The 22,921-nt window shown below is 38.5% G+C and overlaps 1 protein-coding gene across 1 annotated transcript in view; it reads left to right on the top strand.

Annotated features, from left to right (window-relative positions):
* The window catches only part of USH2A (usherin), a 770,355-nt gene that overhangs the window by 573,583 nt on the left and 173,851 nt on the right, over positions 1-22,921 (top strand). The window contains exons 50-54 of the mRNA XM_067729757.1: positions 3,243-3,466; positions 8,064-8,268; positions 13,438-13,635; positions 14,359-14,513; positions 17,352-17,550. Of these exons, the coding sequence (XP_067585858.1) occupies positions 3,243-3,466; positions 8,064-8,268; positions 13,438-13,635; positions 14,359-14,513; positions 17,352-17,550 (981 nt within the window). The remainder of the gene's footprint in view (positions 1-3,242; positions 3,467-8,063; positions 8,269-13,437; positions 13,636-14,358; positions 14,514-17,351; positions 17,551-22,921) is intronic.

Consider the following 22,921-nt stretch of genomic DNA (forward strand, 5'->3'; position numbering starts at 1 on the left):
TAGGCCTGAAATATAATTCCCCATGGTCAATCCCAGAGTTCCACAATGATTTGTCATATTCTAGACTCTGTTTTTTATGACTGTACTATTTTTAACTCAAAAGCATGATAATCCTTGGATAATTTTTAGAAAAATGGCACACTTGTTGTACAGAATTAACAATTTAGAAATTCATCAGGACTGTATGTTTATAAATGCTCTCCTTTCAGCCATGGACATTAAGTAAGTGTTAGTAACATATTGGAAGTATTCATAATATTATGAGTCAAAAAATGCTTTCCTTCACTCTTTTCTCAGTTGTATCCAATGCGACGAAAGCTATCCATTGGATATATGCACTATTTGGAAAGACAATATAGGCTGTTTGATCTCAGAAATAAATATCTAATAGTTCAGTACATATTCTACCCCTTTAATAACATCTGCATCTTGTTCAAAGAGAATCTCCACCTTTGTACAAATTTAATGAAGAGCCTCTGGAAGTGTAGATCAATCCATCAATAATACATGACCTGTTTTGTTTTTCTTTGGGCATATTTAAAACTGTGATTTCTGTGTGTCACAGGTCAAAAGTCAAGTGCTCCATGTGATAAATTAGGTAGGGTCAAAAGTTATTGCAATGCAGTTTCAGAAGATTGTCTGTCTCTGAATTTGCAGCTCATTCATGCTGAAGTGATGCACTATGGGAATTACTACCAAGCTCTGCTCGGCAACATCTGCTCTCCCTAAGTGAGTTAGTGCACGTCAGACATCTTTATGTCAGAATATTGCAGTGATGGATGCAGTCTTCAGAAAATGCTGCATAAAAATCTGGTGTGCCGTTCTGGCCATTAAGTGAAATTACTATTTAAATTAATGGCACTGTCACAGTTTATCTGTGCAAAGAATGAACACTGATTAGGGTATTAAGTAATTAGCAATTTATCACGCTGGAACAAGGTTGATAATAATTAAAGAAGTAATGGTTTACCAAAGAAACTAGAAAGGGAGTCACTTCTTGTTATGTGAGTGAAATCTTGGCTTTAAATTTTAATTCAGTGAAACAAAGATGAAGCTCTTTGTGAAAGAAAGCATCCTTTTTTTCTAGTGTAAAAACAGTTCATTATCAAAATTTTAGTTGACCTGTCAAAAGTCCCTCAGAGCGATCAGATGACTGATTAGGAGTTTGGAATTAGGTCAATGTCTGCATTTTGATTTTATACTTAAAGCATGGTGAAACCATACAGTAATTTGGGAGTAGAGGTGGAGAATGTATTCTGCTCCCTAAAGGGCCAGTGTTCAGATTTTGATTGCTCTTTAAAATAGAAACATGAATTATTTTAAGAAAACTGCTGGAGAAAAAAAAAAATGACAGCAAAGAATCCAAGGTTGTATTTAAATGTCTGATCAGAAAGCAGCAGAAAAAAAATGCCCAGACAATACAAAACTTGAAGCTGTGGATTTTTCTTTTGTGTGTGTGTGTGTGTGTGTGTGTGAGAGAGAGAGAGAGAGTGTGTGTGTGTGAATTTTACCCATCATAATCAAAAGTCAGACTACAATGATAGCCCTGCTGTGTGTATCTATTTGAAAGAACTTTCCCTGGCAGTGTTAATACAACTAAAATTATTAATAAAGCACCAAAGAAAACAATTTACTTTTTTTTTTTTTTTTTTTTTTTTTTTTTTGCGGTACGCGGGCCTCTCACTGTTGTGGCCTCTCCCGTTGCGGAGCACAGGCCCCGGACGCGCAGGCTCAGCGGCCGTGGCTCACGGGCCCAGCCGCTCCGTGGCATGTGGGATCTTCCCGGACCGGGGCACGAACCTGTGTCCCCTGCATCGGCAGGCAGACTCTCAACCACTGCGCCACCAGGGAAGCCCAACAGTTTACTTTTATACCAATTACTTTGAACCGTTATCACCTTTAAACATGATGTCAAAATGCAGTTATGATCAATGTATATCATTAATCAGAAATAAAAAAATTTTAATATTGAGAGATATGTTTTTAAAGTGGAAAGATCAGTGAGAGTGTTCTTTGGAGTCATGTGTGGATAAACATCTTTCTTAAGGCATGTGCCAAGTCAGTGTCTACTTTCAAGGATTTTTTTTATAAACTGGAAAGCACTTAAAACTCATTGGTCTATTATTAGGAGTGTCTTTCATAATGTAGGTGTTTGTACAGGACCAGATTGAGCAATTCGGGACCCCAGGGCCCTTTGAAGTTGAGGTTCTTTATGTTATCAGTCAGGACTAATAATAAATAGACAAAATTCTAATTAAAATAAATCATTCATCACATTGCGCTGCTATATAACTGGATATAAATTCTACTATGATAGCCCTGTGACGTGGGGTATAGGCATCTTAATTTCTAGCTTAATCTGACTCTAGTACATTGTTCATTCAGCCTTTTATGTCTATATTCTGCTGTGTCTCTTCTACGGCAAGATCTAAATGATGTGAACACAAGCAGTTAACACTGAATTGGGTGGGAGAAAGGAGGCTGTTTGGTATCTCAGGGACACCTGTCTTTCAGCGAGAAGTGGAGATCAACGATCTTCCCTGCAAGGTCTTTCGGCCACCACCCCAACCTCTTACCCACGTCCAGTGATGGGTCTAGTGCAGCTTGAAGAATGGTGGCCAAATGGTTCACCTGATCCGTGAGTGCACTCAACTGGTTCTGAATACAAATCTATCTCATGACCAAAGAATGGTTACAGTTGCTGCTGGATTCACAAGAATCAAATATCTGTATCTTAGACAAAGGCAGGCAGAAACTTACAAGATGCTTACGCAAAGTCTCCAGTTCTAGCATGGCGCTACCTCTCCACTGTCTAGCCTCTTATCCCAGAGTGCTTGGGTGACCTCTTCTCCCTTGTGAATTTCTAAAGAGTTCTTCTGAGTTCCTGTGGTTTAACTACCCCTTCTTCTGCAACAAGATGTTATCATCACAAAATGGGCAGGCAGTTCTTATGACAGAAATCAGATCATTTTTTATGGCGCTTAGGAGAAATTTGGCCCCCTGCTGAATGATTTTAGAACACTTCCTCTCGTGTGTTCTTTACCTAATTAGTGTCTGGTGCTCTTGGTCAGAAGGACCCCTCCCTGTACATTTAAATCACCTTGGTAGGGAAATGCTACCTGAGCTCTCATACCCTTTCAGGAACTGCCTGAGTCTGACATTTTTATACCAAACTTTATAGCAGCCTCAGTCTTCTTCTCTTGTTTTATTTCATATTCATATATAACATTTTATTGTTGCAGGGATGTTCTGCTGTGGGCAGGATTATATGAATATGTCAGATACCACATGCTGCTCTGCTTCCAGTGGAGAATCTAAAGCACATGTTAAAAAGAATGACCCAGTGCCAGTAAAATGCTGTGAGACTGAACTTATTCCAAAGAGCCAGAAATGCTGTAATGGAGTTGGATATAATCCTTTGAAATATGTTTGCTCTGACAAGATTTCAACTGGAATGATGATGAAGGTAATTGATAGAAAACCTCTCGGGCTGATTTGACAATGGAAAGAGAAATACATTGTTCATAACTATTTTTCTAAAATAGGAATATAAAAACTCCTGTGTGCATTATTCATTTTCACATTACATCCATATTAATACCAAATGAGTTCGCTATGATTGATGTTATTGCAATGAATTCTAAAGGAATTAATAATGATTAGCTGTTCTCAGGAAGCTTTACCAGCACTTCAGATTACTGCAGACAGAAAGTCTGAGCCGGCATGTTGCTATGGAGGGAGATGAAGGGAAATTCAGCTTCTTTTCTCTAGCCCCTCAACCATAGACCATCGCTTTCCTTTCATAGAGAACTTACATACAGCAGATTCACTTCACTGTGTTTCTATCATATTCCTTAAGACAGTGCAAGATCAGCAAAAGCCAGCCAACCACAAAAATGAATAGGCCTGTGGGTGCACCATTTAGTTTGTACGTTGAGATGCTCCACGTACAGCCATGCCGTGTTTGTTAGCATTAAACTTGACCCAGCACTCTAGAAACCTACCAGTTTAAGGAAAGGATTATGGGCGTTTCAAAAACAAACACCCTACTACGTTTGGTAGTAATTTGTCACTAAGAGGTGGCTAAAAATCGGTGCTTTGGTCACAGACAATAGAAGAGCTCTTGCTGAGTGAGGCAACTACACAGTCATTGTGTGGACATCATGGTCTGTCGAATGGACCATAAGTCTTGAGATTTTTAAGGCCCCAGCAAGCACTTTGTGGCAAGGAATATTAAGATATGCATAACTGAATCACTTTGCTGTATACCTGAAACTAACACAACATTGTAAATCAACCATACTCCAATAAAATTAAAATAAAAAAGAGAAAGGAAAAACAGATTACACATAAAATTGTGGAAGAGAGTAGGTACTTCATGAAGTGAATAACCATACAAAACACCCAACAAAAATAGTAAGGTTTTGTCTACAAAATTTTTTAAGAATCGATCTGATTTGAACACAACTTCAGTCAGTTCTATGAAAGAAATCTATCCGACACTATGTTCCAAAATTTATTCCAAGCCAGTGTTTTCAGAAGTTTAGACTAGGATATTTTTCTTAAATACTTAGGTTTTTTTGGTCTTAAAGAGCTGGTGATGTTGCAAGAACGTGCCTTTAAAATAACGAGTTAGGAAGCATCTATAAAAAAACTCTCCTTAAAGGGGCACTCATATTTGAAGAATGAAGATAGAAAACCTGTTAGTTTCAGAAATGACACCATCACGCACAACTATGTGTTTCATTATTGCCTACCTCACATTGGATTCCCAGGCATCTCATTTTGGTCAAGAAGAGAGAGCTTCCATTATTTAAGGAGGATGTTCAAGATATAACCATGATCTTTTAAGTTGGCTTGAATTGGCTCTATGAAGGCCAATTAACAGTTGTATTTAAAATTCATATTTAAATGATTATGATTAGGAGATTTTCTGAATGCTGAATCACGCAGTGTGTTATAGGTAAAGTTCAATCCATAGATTCCATTTTGTTTCCTGAAGACCTCTTTCCTGGAGTCTTCCAGTTCCTGCTCCAATCTGGACTGGATCACTGTGGGATTTCTGCACAGCTGTCCCAGCCCTTCTTTCCTAAGCTATCAGTTTGGGAATTCCTTTCACTCCTCCTCTGTGTTGGTCTTTCTGTGTTTGAACCCCAGTTGTCCCTTTTTGCCACCTTCTTTTGAAAAAGTATCTCCCTTGATACAGGTGCATGAAAGGTAAATGTTTTGAGAGCTTGAAGTCTGAAATTATTGTAATTCTATTTCCCATTGGATTGATAGCTTAGCTAGGTATACAATTCAAGGTCAAAAAATATTGCTACACAGGATTTTGAAGGCATTTCTGCATTTTAAAATTTTCATTGCTATTCTGATTCCTGTTTCTTTGTAGGTAACCATGTTGTTTTTCCTATGACAGTTTTTAAGACATTCTCTTTATTCTGCTTTTCTAAAGTTTCATGGCAATGTGCCTCTATGTAGATGTTATTATCATCATTATTATTAATATTCATAATGATATACTTTTTGTGGACTTTTGCAGGGTGGGGTCTACGGCCTTCAATTCCAGGGACTGATATTTTATTATGTCTTTGATAATTTGCCCCTTCTTTTGTCTGTTTTCACTGATCACTTTGGTGTTGGACTTCCTAAACTGATGTTTTAATTTTTTCTTCTTGTTTCTTGCCTATTGATTAACTCCTCATCTTTTTCAGTGTGATGAGATATTGCCTTAACTATATCTTTCCACCTTTCTATTGATTTGTTGTGGGGGTGTTTTTAGCTATCATATGATTTTTTAGTTTTTAAGCACGCTTTCTTGTTTGCTGATTATTACTTATATCATCCTACTCTTGTTTCATTTGTGGAATGTCATTTTTTTAATCATTCTGGAAATATTCATTCCATTGTTGCTTTTTTTAATTGTTTGTTTGCTTTATTCTTTGAATTGTCTCATTTGTTTGGTATTATTTTTTGCCTGTAAAATTTTAGTTTTTTAAATTTATTTTATTGAAGGATAGTTGATTTACAATGTTGCATTAATTTCTACTGTACAGCAAAGTGATCCAGTTTTATATATATGTATATATATTCTCTTACATATTCTTTTCCATTATGGTTTAAGATTGGTACTATTTTAATACTCAAAGAAGTATCCTGAATACTCCATCCTACATCGGGATGGCATACATGCCTGGCTGCCATATGGAGTATCCAGTAGCAAAGAGGGCTGGGGTTCTCACTATGCAATATGCAGAATTGCGTTTAGCTTTCCCACTCTGGCTCCTGGCTTATATCTTCCAGTGGACCCTCTCTTTTTTTTATTTTTTTAGTTTCACCAATTATTTTCTACGTTTTTCTCATTTTTCTAATCCTTGGCCAAATGCAGCTCTAACAGCACACATACTGCTCACGTTCTAAGCTATGATGTCTTCCCCAGAGTGGTGAGCTCAGGAGCACTTGGCTTGCTTTGACAGTTATCCCAGGGCAGAGTTTGCAGAATATTTAGCCATAGCACAACAGACCTCCTCAGCTTCCCAAAGCCCAGTACGTATTTCTTTGCCATGGCCTGCTTAACCCTAAGCCAATGCCACATACGTTAAGGTTTTGTTATTGTTGTTAAGACAACACCCAACTTCAAAGTACTAATTTGTGTTTTTGCCAGGATACACTGGACTATGCTGAGGTGAAAACAGACATACTCATGTATGGAATGGGTCAACAGAATGAATTTTTTTAAACCTTTCTTGTGACAGTCCAGTGTGAGACTGGCAGATCTCCTCCATGCAACATCTTAGGAACCCAAGTCGCTTCCATCTTGTGGGGCTTCACAGTGGAAAAAGGGAGAGAGTGGATGATTGCACATGTATGCGTCTTCCCTGGATGCAGAAGGCATCTCTCCTGTACACAGTCACACAGACATTTCTAGTCACATTGCTCTTCTTATTGTAGCTGGACTTGAAAATCTAGCGTTCCAGGGGAGAAAAGGCAAAAATGGGCACTCCTGGGCACATAGTCTTGTCTCTGCCACATCCGTCCACTTCCCAGCTTCCAAAAACGTGTGTTACTTCCCCTCCTGTTTCGTTGGACTTTCCATATTCCTTTATTTTCATTTGGTTGGGCTTTGGTTGGGCTTTAAGAGGAAATGACGATAAATGCACATGTTCGATTCACCATACTTAAATGGAAATCCAACTATAATTTTCTGAAGCAGCTTTACTTTGATCATCGTTGGGAAAATAATTTAACTTATTTTAGGTAAAGAGACAGATTGAATGTAGATCACTTATAAATAACAAAAATGATTTTAAATAAGTTATGCTACCTATATAAAGGGAAGATGAAGTAGAGCTTTGCCTTATAAGAATATTGCCTTATTTATATCTCCTGTAATTTGGGATGATGAAGTATTTCATTTTCTGAGATTAGAGCCTACTAGTATTTATCAATAGCTATAAAATGTCCAGAGATTCACCAGAGAAAAAGTTTATAAATATAAATAATAATGATTATAATGACAGTTCATGAAATATTTAAATTTTCTAAAACTTGGGTGCAGAATACTTCTTATTAGTCCAAATTTCCCAAGAGCACAAGTGCAGATTCTCAAATTTCACATTCTTTATTTTGTCTAAAACTCCATTAGGAAAGTGTCAAAGTAACAATAATAAAATAACGACTCTTGTTATTATTTATAGCATATCTACTAAGTGTAAGGCATTTACGTTATCTCATTTGGGTCATTCAAACAAACCCGCATAGTAAATTGAATTTCCATTCTTTCACGGAAGAAGCTGAGGCTTTGAGCGGATAAGAGACTCGTTCAAGGTCACAACACCAACAAGTTGCAAAACTGGATTTTGAATCCAGATCTGTGTCATTTCAAAGTAACTGCTCTTTCTAGTATACACACTGCCCTCATTTCCTTTTATGAATTTTGAGGTGTTCATTCATGAACTCAGCACAGGAAAATTTCATTTGAGAGTCGTAAAAACCTATGCCACACGTGTCTAAATGAGCGCTTTCAATTCCCTTCCCCCCCGCCCCACCTCTACCGCTTGACTTAGGAAACCAAAGTCTGCGGGACCGTCTGCCCGGCGTCTATGGAAGCCACAGCGCACTGCGGCAGGTGTGACTTCAACTTTACCAGTCACGTTTGTACTGTGATAAGAGGATCTCACAATTCCATCGGGAAGGAATCAGTCGAAGAAATGTGCTCATCTGCTGAAGAGCCTGTTCATATGGGAAGTGTAAACACACTCTCCTTCACAGGTAACAGAAAGGGAGCCACCTGCCCGCGGCTTAGAAAGGGGAGTGAAAAGCTGCTGAAAACGCAGATTTATTTCACTCTGACCTCAACTCCCTCCTTCACCTCATATCAATTAATTCCATCATACTTATGAGCCAGAGAGTTACCAGGCAGTTAGAGGCACAATCTGGATCTGGTCAAAGTTCGTAGTTTAAAGTTTTTCAGAGTTGAACTTTAAACAAGGATGTGCTCTATTTTAAAGTGAGCCTGTAGAGAATGAAGAACAGGGAAATGAATTAGTTATGTGGCCTTTAATGGTATATCCAGTTAATTTACAATGAGCCTACTTTTCTTTCTCAAAAGTTGGAATGCAGGCTTTCAATAAGTGTCATGAATGAATGTTGTTATTCTTCCAAGCAGAAAAGAGGTAGAAACCTGTCTGGTCACTAAGACCCGGCGGCATCATTCCAAGGAGGAGACAGACTGCGCAGTGAAGTCAGTATCACTTTCCTGATCTTGGGTCTGGGGCCAGAGACTGTGCTCTCCTGCAGCCTGGTGTTTCCCCAAGATGGCCATCATCTTGGGAACAAGAACCTTCATGGTTATTGAAAATAGTCATTTCCAAGCCCCATCTTAGTCCCTACTGCATTAGTCCAAAATAGTGATTCTTAGGCTTGGCTAAGTCAGGTGAAAGACGCTGTAAATTTTAGGATCATCTCCAAAATAGTTCTGCCAGCTATTAATTTTTATTATTCATCCACTTACTTAAGTCCCTGCTTAAGTTTCTGTTTTTTGAAAAATTAGACATGCGTGTGTAACTGTGTGTGTACACACACCTATTGTTTACAGTCAAATGGAATACATTTAAGTGACATAATTCAAGCCAGCTGAGGTCAAATAAACAATAAAACCACTGTATTCCATCATGACTCATCACTCTGCCTTACCCAGCCAATGGGGGGTGATAATGACAAACCTTGAGAAGGAAAACAGTAAAGCAGGATACTGAGATGAGAGGAAGTAGATTAGGAAGGGAAGGAAGGAATAGAGATAAAGTTTACTGAGTATTACTTAGTTCCAGTGCTGTGCTACACAGTTGTTTTTTTTTTTAAGTACAGTTGATTTACAGTGTTGCGTTAATTTCTGCTTACAGAAAAGTGATTCAGTTATACATCCATACATTCATTTTTTACTATTCTTTTCCATTATGGTTTATCACAGGCAATTGGATATAGTTCCCTGTGCTATGCAGTAGGACCTTGTTGTTTATCCATCCTATATATAATGGTTTCAATCTGCTAACCAAACTCCCAGTCCCTCCCTCTGCCACTCCCCCTTTGTGCTAAACATTTTTAAACCTTATCTTAAATTACCCATAAAGCAATCAGGTAAGTATGATCATTTCACAGATGAGGAAACTGAAGGTCAGATCTGTAAAAGTAACTTGTTGTGGTAATAGTCAGGTTCAAATCATGTCACCTTTAGGACCTGCGGATGTAGTGGACTCCACATGGTATAGGGCTCCTTTCGGAGGGCTCCAAACCTCCCTCAAGCAGTTCCTTCCACCTGCAATGTTCTTCTTAACCATCACACTCAAGGCCAAGGTCAGAATTCACGTTCTCAGTTTAGGCTTCCCGAGGCCAGCCCCCTCTCTCCTCTGTGCTCCTGTGACACACGGCCATGCCAGTCACCACTTTTACCACGTATGTGTCATAGGCATCTGGACACTTGTCTCGTCTCTCCTACCAGATTGAAGTATCCACGTGAATAGAACATCCCTGTTTAATTTTACCTTATTTTTAGATTTAGCACACTGTAAGCAAAAAAAAATATTTATTGGAATGCCTTTAGGTAGCCTTGGATAGAAACAATTGGACCACAATTGGAAAGCCTCGGATAGAAAACAATTGGACCACTAATCTCTTCCCACTCCCAGTTATAGATTTAAGTCATGAACCCTCATTTAAAAATTACTTGGGGGCTTCCCTGGTGGTGCAGTGGTTGAGAGTCGGCCTGCCGATGCAGGGGACACGGATTCGTGCCCCGGTCCGGGAAGATCCCACATGCCTCGGAGTGGCTGGGCCCGTGAGCCATGGCCGCTGGGCCTTACGTCTGGAGCCTGTGCTCTGCAACGGGAGAGGCCACAACAGTGAGAGGCCCGCATACCGCAAAACAAAACAAAACAAAACAAAATAAAAATATTAAAAAAAAAAAAACCCAAATTAATTGGTTTTCTTCTAAGACAGGTCTCTGCTTTTATCTGCCCTTGGTAATCAAGGTCCAGATTTTGAAGGGTTTTTAAGACATATTTGCAGTAGACCTCTCCAGAAGAGAATAGCTGTTTCCACCCACTGATATAATGTTGCAGGGGCTTTTAACATCCATATTTCAGATCGGTTTGCCTACCAGAAAACACTATAAATTGAATATGAAAAATAATAAAATTTTACTTTTCATGAAAAAAAATTAAGCACTCAAATGACGCTCAAACAAATTCCACTGCGACCAATTTAGAAGAAAAGTCAACCATTTTTAAAATTGACAATTAAAAGCTACAACCACCAGTGCTGACCAAAATTCATTTGTTCTTACAATCATTTATTTATCAAAAATATTTATTAAATCCTTACTCATAACCAGTCAGTACATGAGGACCAATAACTTGAAAACTAGTAGGAAATTCCATCAGGATTTGAAGCTAATATGAAGAGATAGGGAAATTAATACATAATTACCTCTAATATGAGAAACGATGTTCAGGTAAGTTCTATGATAGAGGTAAGCATAGGATGCTTTGGAAGACTATTGCAAGGACACCTAACCCAGACTGGAAAGACTTCAAGAAGGATACTGTGCCCAAAGAAAGAACTGAAGGGCAAGTTAGAGCCTATCAGTTTAAGGGGAGGTCGGCCAGGCAGAGAGAGCAACACATGCAAAGTGCAGGAAGCAGGAGGAAGCCCAGCAGGTCTGAAAAGCAAGTATCTTGATACGGATGTAGCACATATAAGACAGAGAAAGTAATGGAGAGGAGGCCAAAGAGTGGGGGTCTGATTATGAAGGCATTTTAGGCCACACTGAAGAGTTTACCTTTATACCACAATGAATGGATAGTTAGTGAAGCTTTTTAAGCAGTGGAACGACACAATTATATACACATTTTTGGAAGGATTGCTCTGTTAGCTAAAAAAATGATTGGAGACAAATACATATGGGACCTTTCAGCAATTAACAAGTAAATATTGAGCAAACATACCACCCCAAAACCCAACACCCTCATTTATCAGAATATTAGCCCCATGTAACATGTAGAATGATTTTGAGATAACAAGTTAAAAATAAAAGAAGAAGAATAGTTGGAAATTCTGGCAAAGAAAAAAAGAGCTCTGAGAAATGAGAGAGATGATTGAGGAAAGGTAAAATTTCAACAAGTGATTCCTTATGTTAAAGCAAAAAGAATGGTTTTATGGGCTGGGAACAACTTTGAAAGACCAGGCCTCACAGGAAAATAGAGAAGTAAGGCTAAGACTTGAGAGAGTCAAAAAGGAGAAGAATGAAATACAGTGGAGGAAAGAACAGGAATAAAATGTAGACAGTTGCCACAGCTGAAGTTAGAAATGGCAACATGGGCTTGAAGCCTACACAATAACAGTTATTCGCAGTGAATAGTTTAATCTGCTATAGCAAGAGGTTCAAAAATATAGTTACCATCTGTGGGTGAGTGGACGGACGGTCTGGGCAGCTCAGCCCCACAAGGTCATTCAGGATCTGGTTTCCTCATCATGCTTCCAAGTGGTACAGCCTGAGTCGTCCCAACACCTTAGTTCCAGCCCATCAGAAGGGGTAAGAGTGCTAACAGAAGGCAAATGATTTCCTCTTCAGAAAGTCGTGCACAAATTACCCACGTCACTTCCACACTCCTTCCGTTGTTGAGACCAGTCGTGTGACTACACCAGACTGCAAAGAAAACTGGGAAATGTAGACTCTGGCCAAGAGGTCTCTGACCAGGAAAGAAGGGGGATTTGGGGACCCACTGGTGGTCATCACAGGTACAAAGCAGCAAATACCCTCTTACTGGAAAAAATGAAGACAGAAATACATTTGTATAGCAATTTACATTTTATGAAGTTCTGCAGCATAACTTATTGCATTTTATTTTCATACTAACTCTATAAAAGAGGCAGGGCAGGCTTTATTGTAAGGAGACGCATGTAAGGAGAATGTGGTCAAATAACCCGAGTGGATGGAATGAGAATTAATGCTGCATCCAATGGAGATAGAGCAGGTGGCCAGGAAGTCAAGGAGGACCTCTTCTGATCCCCCTGTCTGATTATCATCCAGAAACTGCCACACAAAAATACAGATGTAGATCTTCGAAATTCACAGAACTAAATAAGTGGAAAGCAGATTTAAATCATTAAACTTTCAAGGAATATTTTGGTAAATTTGTAGCATTTGTACTTCCGAAGTTATTAAAGCTCAAAACTGAACTAAGATGTTTGGGACACCGTTGAATTACGTGGATGATTATCTAATAAAAGTTTTGCCAGGCCAAAAATCTCAGCAGGTTGGTTTTGTTGTTTTAATTAGATTGGTTGTTTTGGGGTTTGGTTTCAGTTCTGGTTTGGTAGAAGATGAAGGAAGTGTATATAGTATACTATACATGGTACATATAGTAGAGTGTGAATTCATTTTTATTCATTAAAATTGTACTGTGATAAGCTAAGTTACAAGTCCTGTATCTCATAACAACTACATTATAATTCATGTAATAATTTAAGTAATATTGACAATGTAATAATTGGTAAAATTTATAATAATAAAACTATAAAAGAATCTTGCCAAACCTGCCTCATACAGAAGTAAAGAGGTCATGAACTTGGGAAGCATTAACATCTAATGTACATTAGTCTAGCACTTTTACTTTTCAATCATTTCTTTAATGTATCCATATTTCTCTATTCAAATAGGTGAATTCTGTTCTGTGCAGTTTCATATCTCCGCAGCTAATAAGCACTTGTAATATTTTTTATGACTCAGAAAGTAAAGATCTTACAGCTTTATTTACATACAATAGGATTAGTGCATTGAGCATTTATTTTTAAATGTTTAAGGTTTTGATATTTATTTTCGATATGATGGTAAGAAAATAAAAATTTTTAAAAACCCCGCTGTCCGATTCTCTGTCTTTCCAGATGTGAACCTGGAGCCCTACATGACATACGAGTATAGGATTTCTGCGTGGAATAGCTATGGGCGAGGATTCAGCAAGGCTGTTAGGGCCACAACAAAAGAAGATGTGCCTGAGGGAGTGAGCCCCCCCAGGTGGACCAAAATGGATCATCTTGATGATGTAATAGTCCTCAACTGGAAGAAGCCTATACAATCAAATGGTATTAAGCTATTTTTAAAATTCAAATAACATAATCCCATAAATCCATAAGGAAATTGAAATTAGTGTAGTCTACATTTAATTGGCATGCATCTAACCACTAAAAAGTATTTGCTAGGAAACTTCAGGTATGTGTCAACCAATCATTCATTTTGTGAAATAACCCTCACAAATTTTTAGCCAAAAATTATTTTCCTTGAATCCCAACATATGTCTGAGCTGCTTTTAAATAAGCAAAGCATATTATGGGAAGGCAGAATAGTTTTGAAAGTAAATGTTTGATAGGGGAAAGAAACAACTGACTGATTATTTATGTCAAGAATCCATCTCCTCCATAAGAGTGAGTGTAATTAAGAACTGCTTGAATATAGCAAAATAATAGCAGTTTAAAATTAAATAATGCAGGCTTCTCTGGTGGCGCAGTGGTTGAGCGTCTGCCTGCCGATGCAGGGGACACGGGTTCGTGCCCCGGTCCAGGAAGATCCCACATGCCGTGGAGCGGCTGGGCCCGTGAGCCATGGCCGCTGAGCCTGCACATCCGGAGCCTGTGCTCCGCAACGGGAGAGGCCACAACAGTGAGAGGCCTGCGTACCGCAAAAAAAAAAAAAAAAATTAAATAATGCTATATTATCCCATTTCTTCAGAACTCTAAGCCATCTGATTTGTTCGAAAACAGTTAAAAGAGTCTGACACTCAAATTCAGGCCTTCCTCTGCCTCCTTTAGGTCCTATTATTTACTACATTCTTCTCCGAGATGGAATTGAACGTTTTCGAGGAACATCGTTGAGCTTCTCTGATACGAAAGGAATTCAACCTTTTATGGAATATTCATACCAGCTGAAAGCTTGCACGGTTGCTGGCTGTGCCACCAGCAGCAAGGTAGGAGGAGTTTGTCTAAACTCTGGACAGAATCATCCAATGTTAAGACTATATGAAGGTCCAGGTTGTAATGCCAAAAAAGTAGGGCATCCATATGGTGTCTCAACTGAGTACCAACACTTCCTCCTGAAAGGAGAGATCACCACAAGAAAAATTTATTCAAATATCAATGTTTCATTCATCAAAAGAAAAAACTTGAACCAGCATAATCCCCTTAATCCGCTTTTCCTCCACCAACTATTTTTAGATGGTCTTCTATAAATCCATAATAGTTCCCAAGCCATTTCTCAGTTTAAAAGCTTAGAAATTCTATTTAAATATCATTTCAGCAAAAATTGCCTGCTCTTGAGGAACAGAGAAAAGGACAAAGGAGCCTGTCATAGAAAATAAAATAGTTCCAAGGCTTCTGCAACAGCCTTGACAAGAAATAATGAAGATCTGAATTCATGCAACAGGGGTCAGATGAAGAGTATCTGAAAGATACAACAGATACCAGGGCACAAAAACTACAGGACCCAGTAGTCAGCTATATGTAGGGGAATAAAAGGAAAGTATTATGGGTATTTTCAGGGTATCTGGCTTGACCAGTTTGTCAGTCATGGTGGCATTCTGCAAGCAAATCAAAAAACAACAGAGGAATACATATATATATATATATATATATATATATATATATATATATATATATATATATATATATATATATATATATATAAAATGGAATATTACTCAGGCATAAAAAAGAATTAAATAATGCCATTTGCAGCAACACAGGTGGACCTAGAGATTATCATACTAAGTGAAGTAAGCCAGACAGAGAAAGACAAATATCATATGATATCACTTTATGTGGAATCTAAAAAAAAAAGAATACAAAGGAACTTATTTACAAAACAGAAATGGGCTCACCGACATAGAAAACAAATTTATGGTTACCAAAGGGGAAAGTGGGGAGGAGGGATAAAATAGGAGTTTGGGATTAACATATACACATGACTATATAGTAAAATAGATAAACAACAAGGACCTACTGTATAGCACAGGGAACTGTGCTCAATATCTTATAATAATCTATAAGGTAAAAGAATCTGGAAAATTATATATATATATATATATGTATGTATAACTGGATCATATTGCTGTATGCCTGAAACTAACACAAGATTGTAGATCAACTATACTTCAATTTAAAAAAAAAAGGAGGAAAAGTTAAAAGTAAAGAATAGGATTAACATTTTTAAAGCTTTTAAAAATATATTCAAGGGGCTTCCCTGGTGGTACAGTGGTTGAGAGTCCGCCTGCCGATGCAGGGGACACGGGTTTGTGCCCCGGTCCAGGAAGATCCCACATGCCGCAAAAAAGAAAAAAATATATATATATATTCAAGAGGAGGAGCAGATAGCAGAATTGCGGAAGAAAATATTATTTGGCACTTTAAGTGAAAATGTCTAGTCAGAAGCTGGAATAAGAAGTGACTGAAATTTTCTGGAAAGATCTATGAGGGAAGTTGAAGCAGGGAGTTTGAGTGTGGTCATGTAAGGAGAATAGAGAGAGAGGCAAAAACCAAAGACCACAGATGACCAGCCCCCTTGGGGATGCTACTAAGCGAAAAATGGAAGAAACAATCAAACAAGTTAGGAAAATAAGGAAAGAGCCATTTCACAGATGCCAAGCTAGTCAGAGGAGACCCAGTTTTCATATGGTTTAAACTTGAGAAGTGCAGCATCTTCACACACTGTGCAAGAAGCATCCAAGTAAAACGTTCAATCACACACATCAGCCGCAGCTCATGTGAGCTGCTTTTTATTCAACAGACCCCAGAAGCATCTCTGAGTGCCCCACCCACTAAACAGAAGGCAGCTGATTGGCCCAATCAAAAGTTAGGGTCCGGGGCTTCCCTGGTGGCGCAATGGTTGAGAGTCCGCCTGCCAATGCAGGGGACATGGGTTCGTGCCCCGGCCCGGGAAGATCCCACATGCCGCGGAGCGGCTGGGCCCATGAGCCATGGCCGCTGAGCCTGCGCGTCCGGAGCCTGTGCACCGCAACGGGAGAGGCCACAACAGTGAGAGGCCCGCGTATCACAAAAAAAAAAAAAAAAAAAAAAAAAGTTAGGGTCCGAACGGTCCCAGAGCCATTCCGTGCTTTCTGCATAGCAGAATTCCTGCCTACCAGATGCCAAAACAGTTGGTGAAAAAGTGAAATCAGACTTCATTCTGTGAGAAAACAAAGGCAGCCAATTTTCTCCCAAAAATATATTTTGACAATATTGAGTAAATCACTGGTTGATTCTTTTTTTCTTCTCACTTGGTTCTCTTTCTAGAACATTGGTGCAGACACTGTAAAGTCATCCTGGGTATCATAGGAAGAGTACAGAAAAGGCTGCCCATTTATACTGTTCAAAGTGTATTATATGCAAGCAAGTTCAGATGTGGGTTTTGCTCCAAATTTACTGGTGCTTAAAATGTACAAAATCAGGCTGTTAAAATGCAAAGACACCGATGGGCCATATGGAAGTTATCAAGAGTTCTCTAGTAAGACAGTCTGCCAGCCAGCTTTTACTTGTTTAAACTGAGAGCTGCAGTCTGCCATCAAAATTGTTGTTGAACCCGTGGTGATAAATGGTAGTCGAAGACTTATAGGATATATTCAAGGTCAGATTTCATTGTTTGAATAGGATGCGAGAGAAAGAATTTTAAAAAAGAGGGAGTGCTTCACCAAGCCCTGCTAATGATATGCCAGGCCAGACAACAACATTTTAAAACACAAGTGACATTCTCATTGATCAGAATACCTAGTGTACTATTCCAAGAAATTGCTGTTTAATTCCTGTGTTTTCAGGTCGTTGCAGCTACAACCCAAGGAGTTCCGCAGAGCATCCCTCCGCCAAGAATCGTGGCCCCCAGTGCGGAGACTCTGCATGTGAGCTGGGATGTCCCTCCTAAGCCAAACGGCGTCATTAAAGAGTACCAGCTCAGGCAGGTTGGGAAAGGTCTCATCTACACTGACACCGCTGACAGGAGGCAGCATACGGTCACAGGTGAAAAAAAAAAAAAAGAGGAAAATGTACCGGAAGAGTCTGTCATTGTGGTTAGGGGGGCAAAGCCTCCCAGGGGTGTGCGTTTGATATATGAGGTCACTTCAAAAGGACGTGTTCTCTTGACATATGGTCAGGTCCCACTTATCCATGCTAATAGAAGAGCCCACACTGGCAGCAATAAGCCACAACAGCAGATAACTTCAGAAATAATTTATAGTTGGCTTTGATATGCATTATGTGTAGGGTTTTTGCATCAGTATTAAGTTCTTTTTCAGACAAACAGTAAGATGCATTTTCATTCCCCAAGGATATACTCATAGATAATGGTGCTAGGATAGCCAAGAATGTACTGGAAGGCAGTAGAAAAATCAGCCAGAGGCTAACAGTTGTCTGCTGCGTGGGTAATTAATACACAGAATAGTTGATAGTTGACTGGTTATGACAATTTGTTGTTATTATTAGTAACATTAATTAATAGTAATTGTATTAGTTTTGTTGCTTATTATAACATTAGGTATTATAATTAGCTTTAATACTATAATAATAGTACAGTATAATAGTATAGTGTCAGATAATTACTAGCGATGATTATAATAATAATGAACATGTTTTAGTCTGAATGTCATTTCTGAAGGGAAACATCTTCTGACTCACCAAGTCTAGATCAGCTTTCCTGATACACCATCACATCACCTTTCACTGCCTGATAGTGTTTGCTTTCTATTTGTCTCTTTATGTCCCCCTCCACTGGAACGTAAGCTCCAGAATCGCAGAGACCGTCTCTACCTCGTTCAATACTGTATCTTTAGCACCTAGAACAATCCATGACATTTCAGTGAGTGCTAAATAAATGAGGAATAAGTGAATTTAATATGTATCAAATACTGTCCTAAGCCCTTGACATTTACGATCTAATTTGATCCACATCACAAACCTATGGGGCAGAGAGAATTATTACCCCCATTTTACAGAAAAGAATATTTCAAGAGATTTAGTAACTTAGCTCATTATTTAGATCTACTGAATCATTCCAAGCAGTGGTGTAAGTTTAGATCCTGAGAACACAGAGAAGAGTTTACAAACTTTTACTTTTTCCCTATTGCCAGGAGCCTCTCTCCAAGGCCTCCTGAGTGAATGCCTTCCTTCCATTAGACCCTGTGCTTTGCAGGGAGCAGTGATACCAGAGATAACGAAACTCACATAGAAGTGCAGAAAGGCCTGGAAAAGCATGCCTGATTTTTCCTTAGAGGAGGCCCCGGCCTTGCTACACAGGTGGAAAAATAAATTCCACAGTTCCCTGACACACAAGCAAGTACTCATGGACAGATGTCCACTGTTTTCCAAAAGTGTCATGAGCCTACAGAAGGTGCTTAATAAATATTTGCAGACCAGCACATTGTGATCGTGATCTGAAGATCCCGAGCTAACCCAAGGATAATGGGGATGGAGAAAGCCCTCATCCATTTACATGATCAGATTTGTTCCTTAGATCCTAGTTCACTAAAGATGAAAATCATCACAAGCCATTGAAATGATGTTATTTTCCATAAAAAAAACTTAGCATGTATACAGTGCTTTATAATTTTAAAAAACCAGTTGCATTTTGACTCCTGTGATTCTCCTCACTTCCCTATAAAATGAGGGATGTTTTTAATATCCACATTTGAAAGATGAAGGTGATAACTGGCCTACTCGGGGTCCCCAAGGCATTCACTGCCTCCATCTACAAGGAAAGCAGAATACCATTTAATTACAAAAAAAAAATATGTGTAGCCTGCTTGCTGTGTTCTAGATAGTATATTAAGTGCTCCAGAATAAGATTGTTGCTCTTAAGAAGCTCCCAGTACTACTGACAAGTTAAGGAATAGCTTGTGTAATGATACACCAACAGAACTCCGTACAGAATGGAGTGGGAGAAATCAAAAGAATGACTGAGGATGGCCATGGAATGTTAATTACAGAGTTTTGAAAGCCAAGTTAAGGCCCATTAAGACTTTGTAGCAGTAAAGGTTTCACAATAAACTGGGATACAAGGATAAAGAATTCTCTTCTTACAGAATCCGTCTACTCAACCAGCAAGGGCTTTGAACTATCGCCAGCTGTACTGGTTTGCATTTTTTAGAAAACCAGAATTTACGTGCCGACGTACCAAATTCAATTGTGAGGTTCAAACCAACAGGATTGATAGCCTCCTTAATTATAAAAGTATTGCAAAGCTTTTTCTTTAAATACCTTCACTCTACCAGCTCTTCCTTTCATTATCATTTTTAATGGATATTTTCATGTCAGAGGATTTTATATGCATAACGTAATGGCAGAATTCCTCTTTTATTAGGATAAACATTTTAAAGTTTTTCTACCTAATTTTATTTTTTGTAAGATTATAAAGTGAAAAAATAATCTGTTAGAATTCATTTTAAACAGATTTAGAGAGTATTTCACTTGAGCACTGTAGCCCTAAAGAGCGATTTCTTTGTTAAATGAGGAAATAAACCTTCATTCAACAAAACCTTACCAAGTACAGTATCCTAATATGCAGTTCCTATGGGACAGGAATGGTGCCTGGCATTAGAGGATCTAAAACCCAAGCTCTGTGTAGTGTTCACACATTTTATCTGCCAGGGAAAGTTCAGTTCCATGGTTAGCTGACTGATCAAATTCAGTAGGGAAGTATTTTATGATGAGAATGACTATTTTATTGAGTTCATGGAATTAACTAAAATAATCAAATTTATTTCACATTCCGTCTCAAACATTTGATCCAAGAGCTGCCTGAACCCTCTGGAGATAAAGGTTTTGCTTTTCTCATCATTTCCCAAACCTTGGCATTCCCTAAGTTACAGTCGAATACTGATGAAGCCGTAGCTCTAGTCATCCAGGAGCCTGAGAATCTAGGTCCTTACAAATGACAGAAGGGAGAGTGGGCACCTAGCATCAGCCGCATTGTCTCCATGCTTATTTTTAATTACCTCAAAGCTTTAGAAACATGATCCCGTAAATGCTTTGTGGGAATAGTGGCAAATGCACTCATCATGTGAAATCCATAAATTGCTTATAATCCTCTCAAGATGTTAAAAAAAAAAAAGCATTAAGTAATTGAAGACAGGAAGTCCTCAGTTAATTATTTAGAGGTGTTATTAATGCTCTAAGTAAACTGAAGCGTTCTCTGCTATCTCACGGAGCCCAATGCCATGGGGACCAAGGGGTAGCAGCCATCATCTTCTCATATTCGCTAATGCAAACAGCGCGTGGCAGCTTGTCAATAAAAGACCTTTTCATATCATTTATTACTAAACATGCCCACGGTCCTGCACAGAGCAATCAGGATGTCAGTGACGGCATTGTTTTACTTGGGTTGCCCCGTATGAAACGTGGGCCTCCTAATGTAGCCATCGGGATAGAGGAGAGGAGGAAAGGATTAATGAAATAATTGGGGCCACCGAGAACAAAATGAATTAATCATGTCGTCTTTAGCAGCAGACATGATAAGAGCTTATGTGTCTCTTAACTCTGGGGGAAATGTTTTCCAAATAATTCATTAAAAGTTGCTTATCGTTTCATTGCACTTAAAGGGGAAGAGTCACCAGCATTAAGTCAACAAGGAGAGAATACTTTGTCTTCCTTTCCCATCCTGTTAGAAGCTCATGAACACCTCCTGTGATAAAATAGCATAAATCCTAACAAGGCTAGTTGTAGCAGAAAATGTACTATTATTGCACTAAAACAGATATACTACATACCACTTTTGAAAAAAATGAGGACATAGTTTGACCATCAATATCCCAAAATGTGGACATTTTTACATGAGGATTTTACATTTAAATAACTCTACCATACGCTCCCATCGTGTGCTACACTTGGCTCTCATGGTATTTATGATACTTTATTGAATATCCTTTCTCTTTGTCTCTGTTCCTCAACCAGGAGTTAAAGCTCTTTAAGGACAGAGGCAACAGCTTCCTGTTTGCCATTGTGTCACCTGTACTGTGATCTATCACAGAACCTAACATATATTAAGTTTTTGAAAATCTTTGTTGAATGAATAAATGTTGACTAGTAAACTAGTATCTGAGTGACTAGATTCCATGTTGGTTGGATATAAAAATCACATTGTCAAACACAGCTAAATCTCAGCCAGGATGGGTGACAATTTGAGGGAACCAGTGCAAAATGAAAGCATGGGGCCCCTTGTTCAAAAATTATTAAGAATTTCAAGACGATAAGAATAGATTCAAGCACAGGACTCTTCTAAGCATGGGAGCTGGGGTGACTCAGCTTAGAGCATAACTTGTGTGACCATGAAGCCAGCCCTGGTCTCTGGCAATCTGGATTTATTGGCAGTATAATTCTTTTTTTAATTTAATTTTTATTTTATATTAAAGTATAGTTGATTTACAATGCTGTGTTAGTTTCAGGTGTACAGCAAAGTGATTCAGTTATACATATACATATATGCATTCTTTTTTCAGATTCTTTTCCCTTACACGTTATTACAGAATACTGAGTAGAGTTCCCTGTGCTCTACAGTAGGTCCTTGTTGATTATTTATTTTATATATAGTAGTGTGTATCTTTAACTGAAACAGATGGGATGAAAACTGGGATGGCCCTCGTGTCCTCAGAACAGCTTTGGGAGCTTCTGTTGTCATGTGTGATGCTCTAGGCTGCATTTCCCCTACTACCACCTGACCACTGACCGCCAAGCATCAGACCTGTGAAAGTAGATGGGAGAATTCATTTTATTTTCATTTTTCAAATTCCGAGGAAAACCTTGAGCCTAAATACTTGCAAAAATAATAGCACAACATCAACCACTATTTCTCCCTTTCTTTTACCTTTCTTACATATATAATATTATAGCCAAAGAATAACAAGCAACAGCTGCCCAGACACCAATATTTAAAGGAAAAAAAAATTCCCCCGGAATCCCAGATATTTCAAGGTACTTTGCCTGGGCAATCACTACTTCTGTTTAGTCATGACAGTTCTAGCCAACTCCCTTCCTCTGAGATGTATGTCCTTGTTGTGGATCATTTGAGCATCAGACTTTACTGCCACCTGATGCCACATTCAGTTTCTAGAGCAGACAACTCTGCTTGAAAATGTAGGGTAAAAGAGGCTTCAGTCTAGTACGACACCAGACTCCAGGGAAGAAAAATATGTATCAAAATAGTGTTACAAAAATCAAAAGCACAAGGGTCTTTCCTTGGATTATCTTAATAATAGTCTTAATGTTAATATATTTGGAAAGAGAGTCTGCCAAAGAAGTAACTCGTTCAGGAAGTACTTCTTGGGATGAATCTGATCACTATTATATTGGGAAGAGGAACCAAATCTTTGGTCTAGAATTTCACACCAAATACAGAATTAAG

Source organism: Pseudorca crassidens, chromosome 2 (assembly GCF_039906515.1).
Source record: "Pseudorca crassidens isolate mPseCra1 chromosome 2, mPseCra1.hap1, whole genome shotgun sequence".
In the NCBI taxonomy this organism is placed as follows: domain Eukaryota; kingdom Metazoa; phylum Chordata; class Mammalia; order Artiodactyla; family Delphinidae; genus Pseudorca; species Pseudorca crassidens.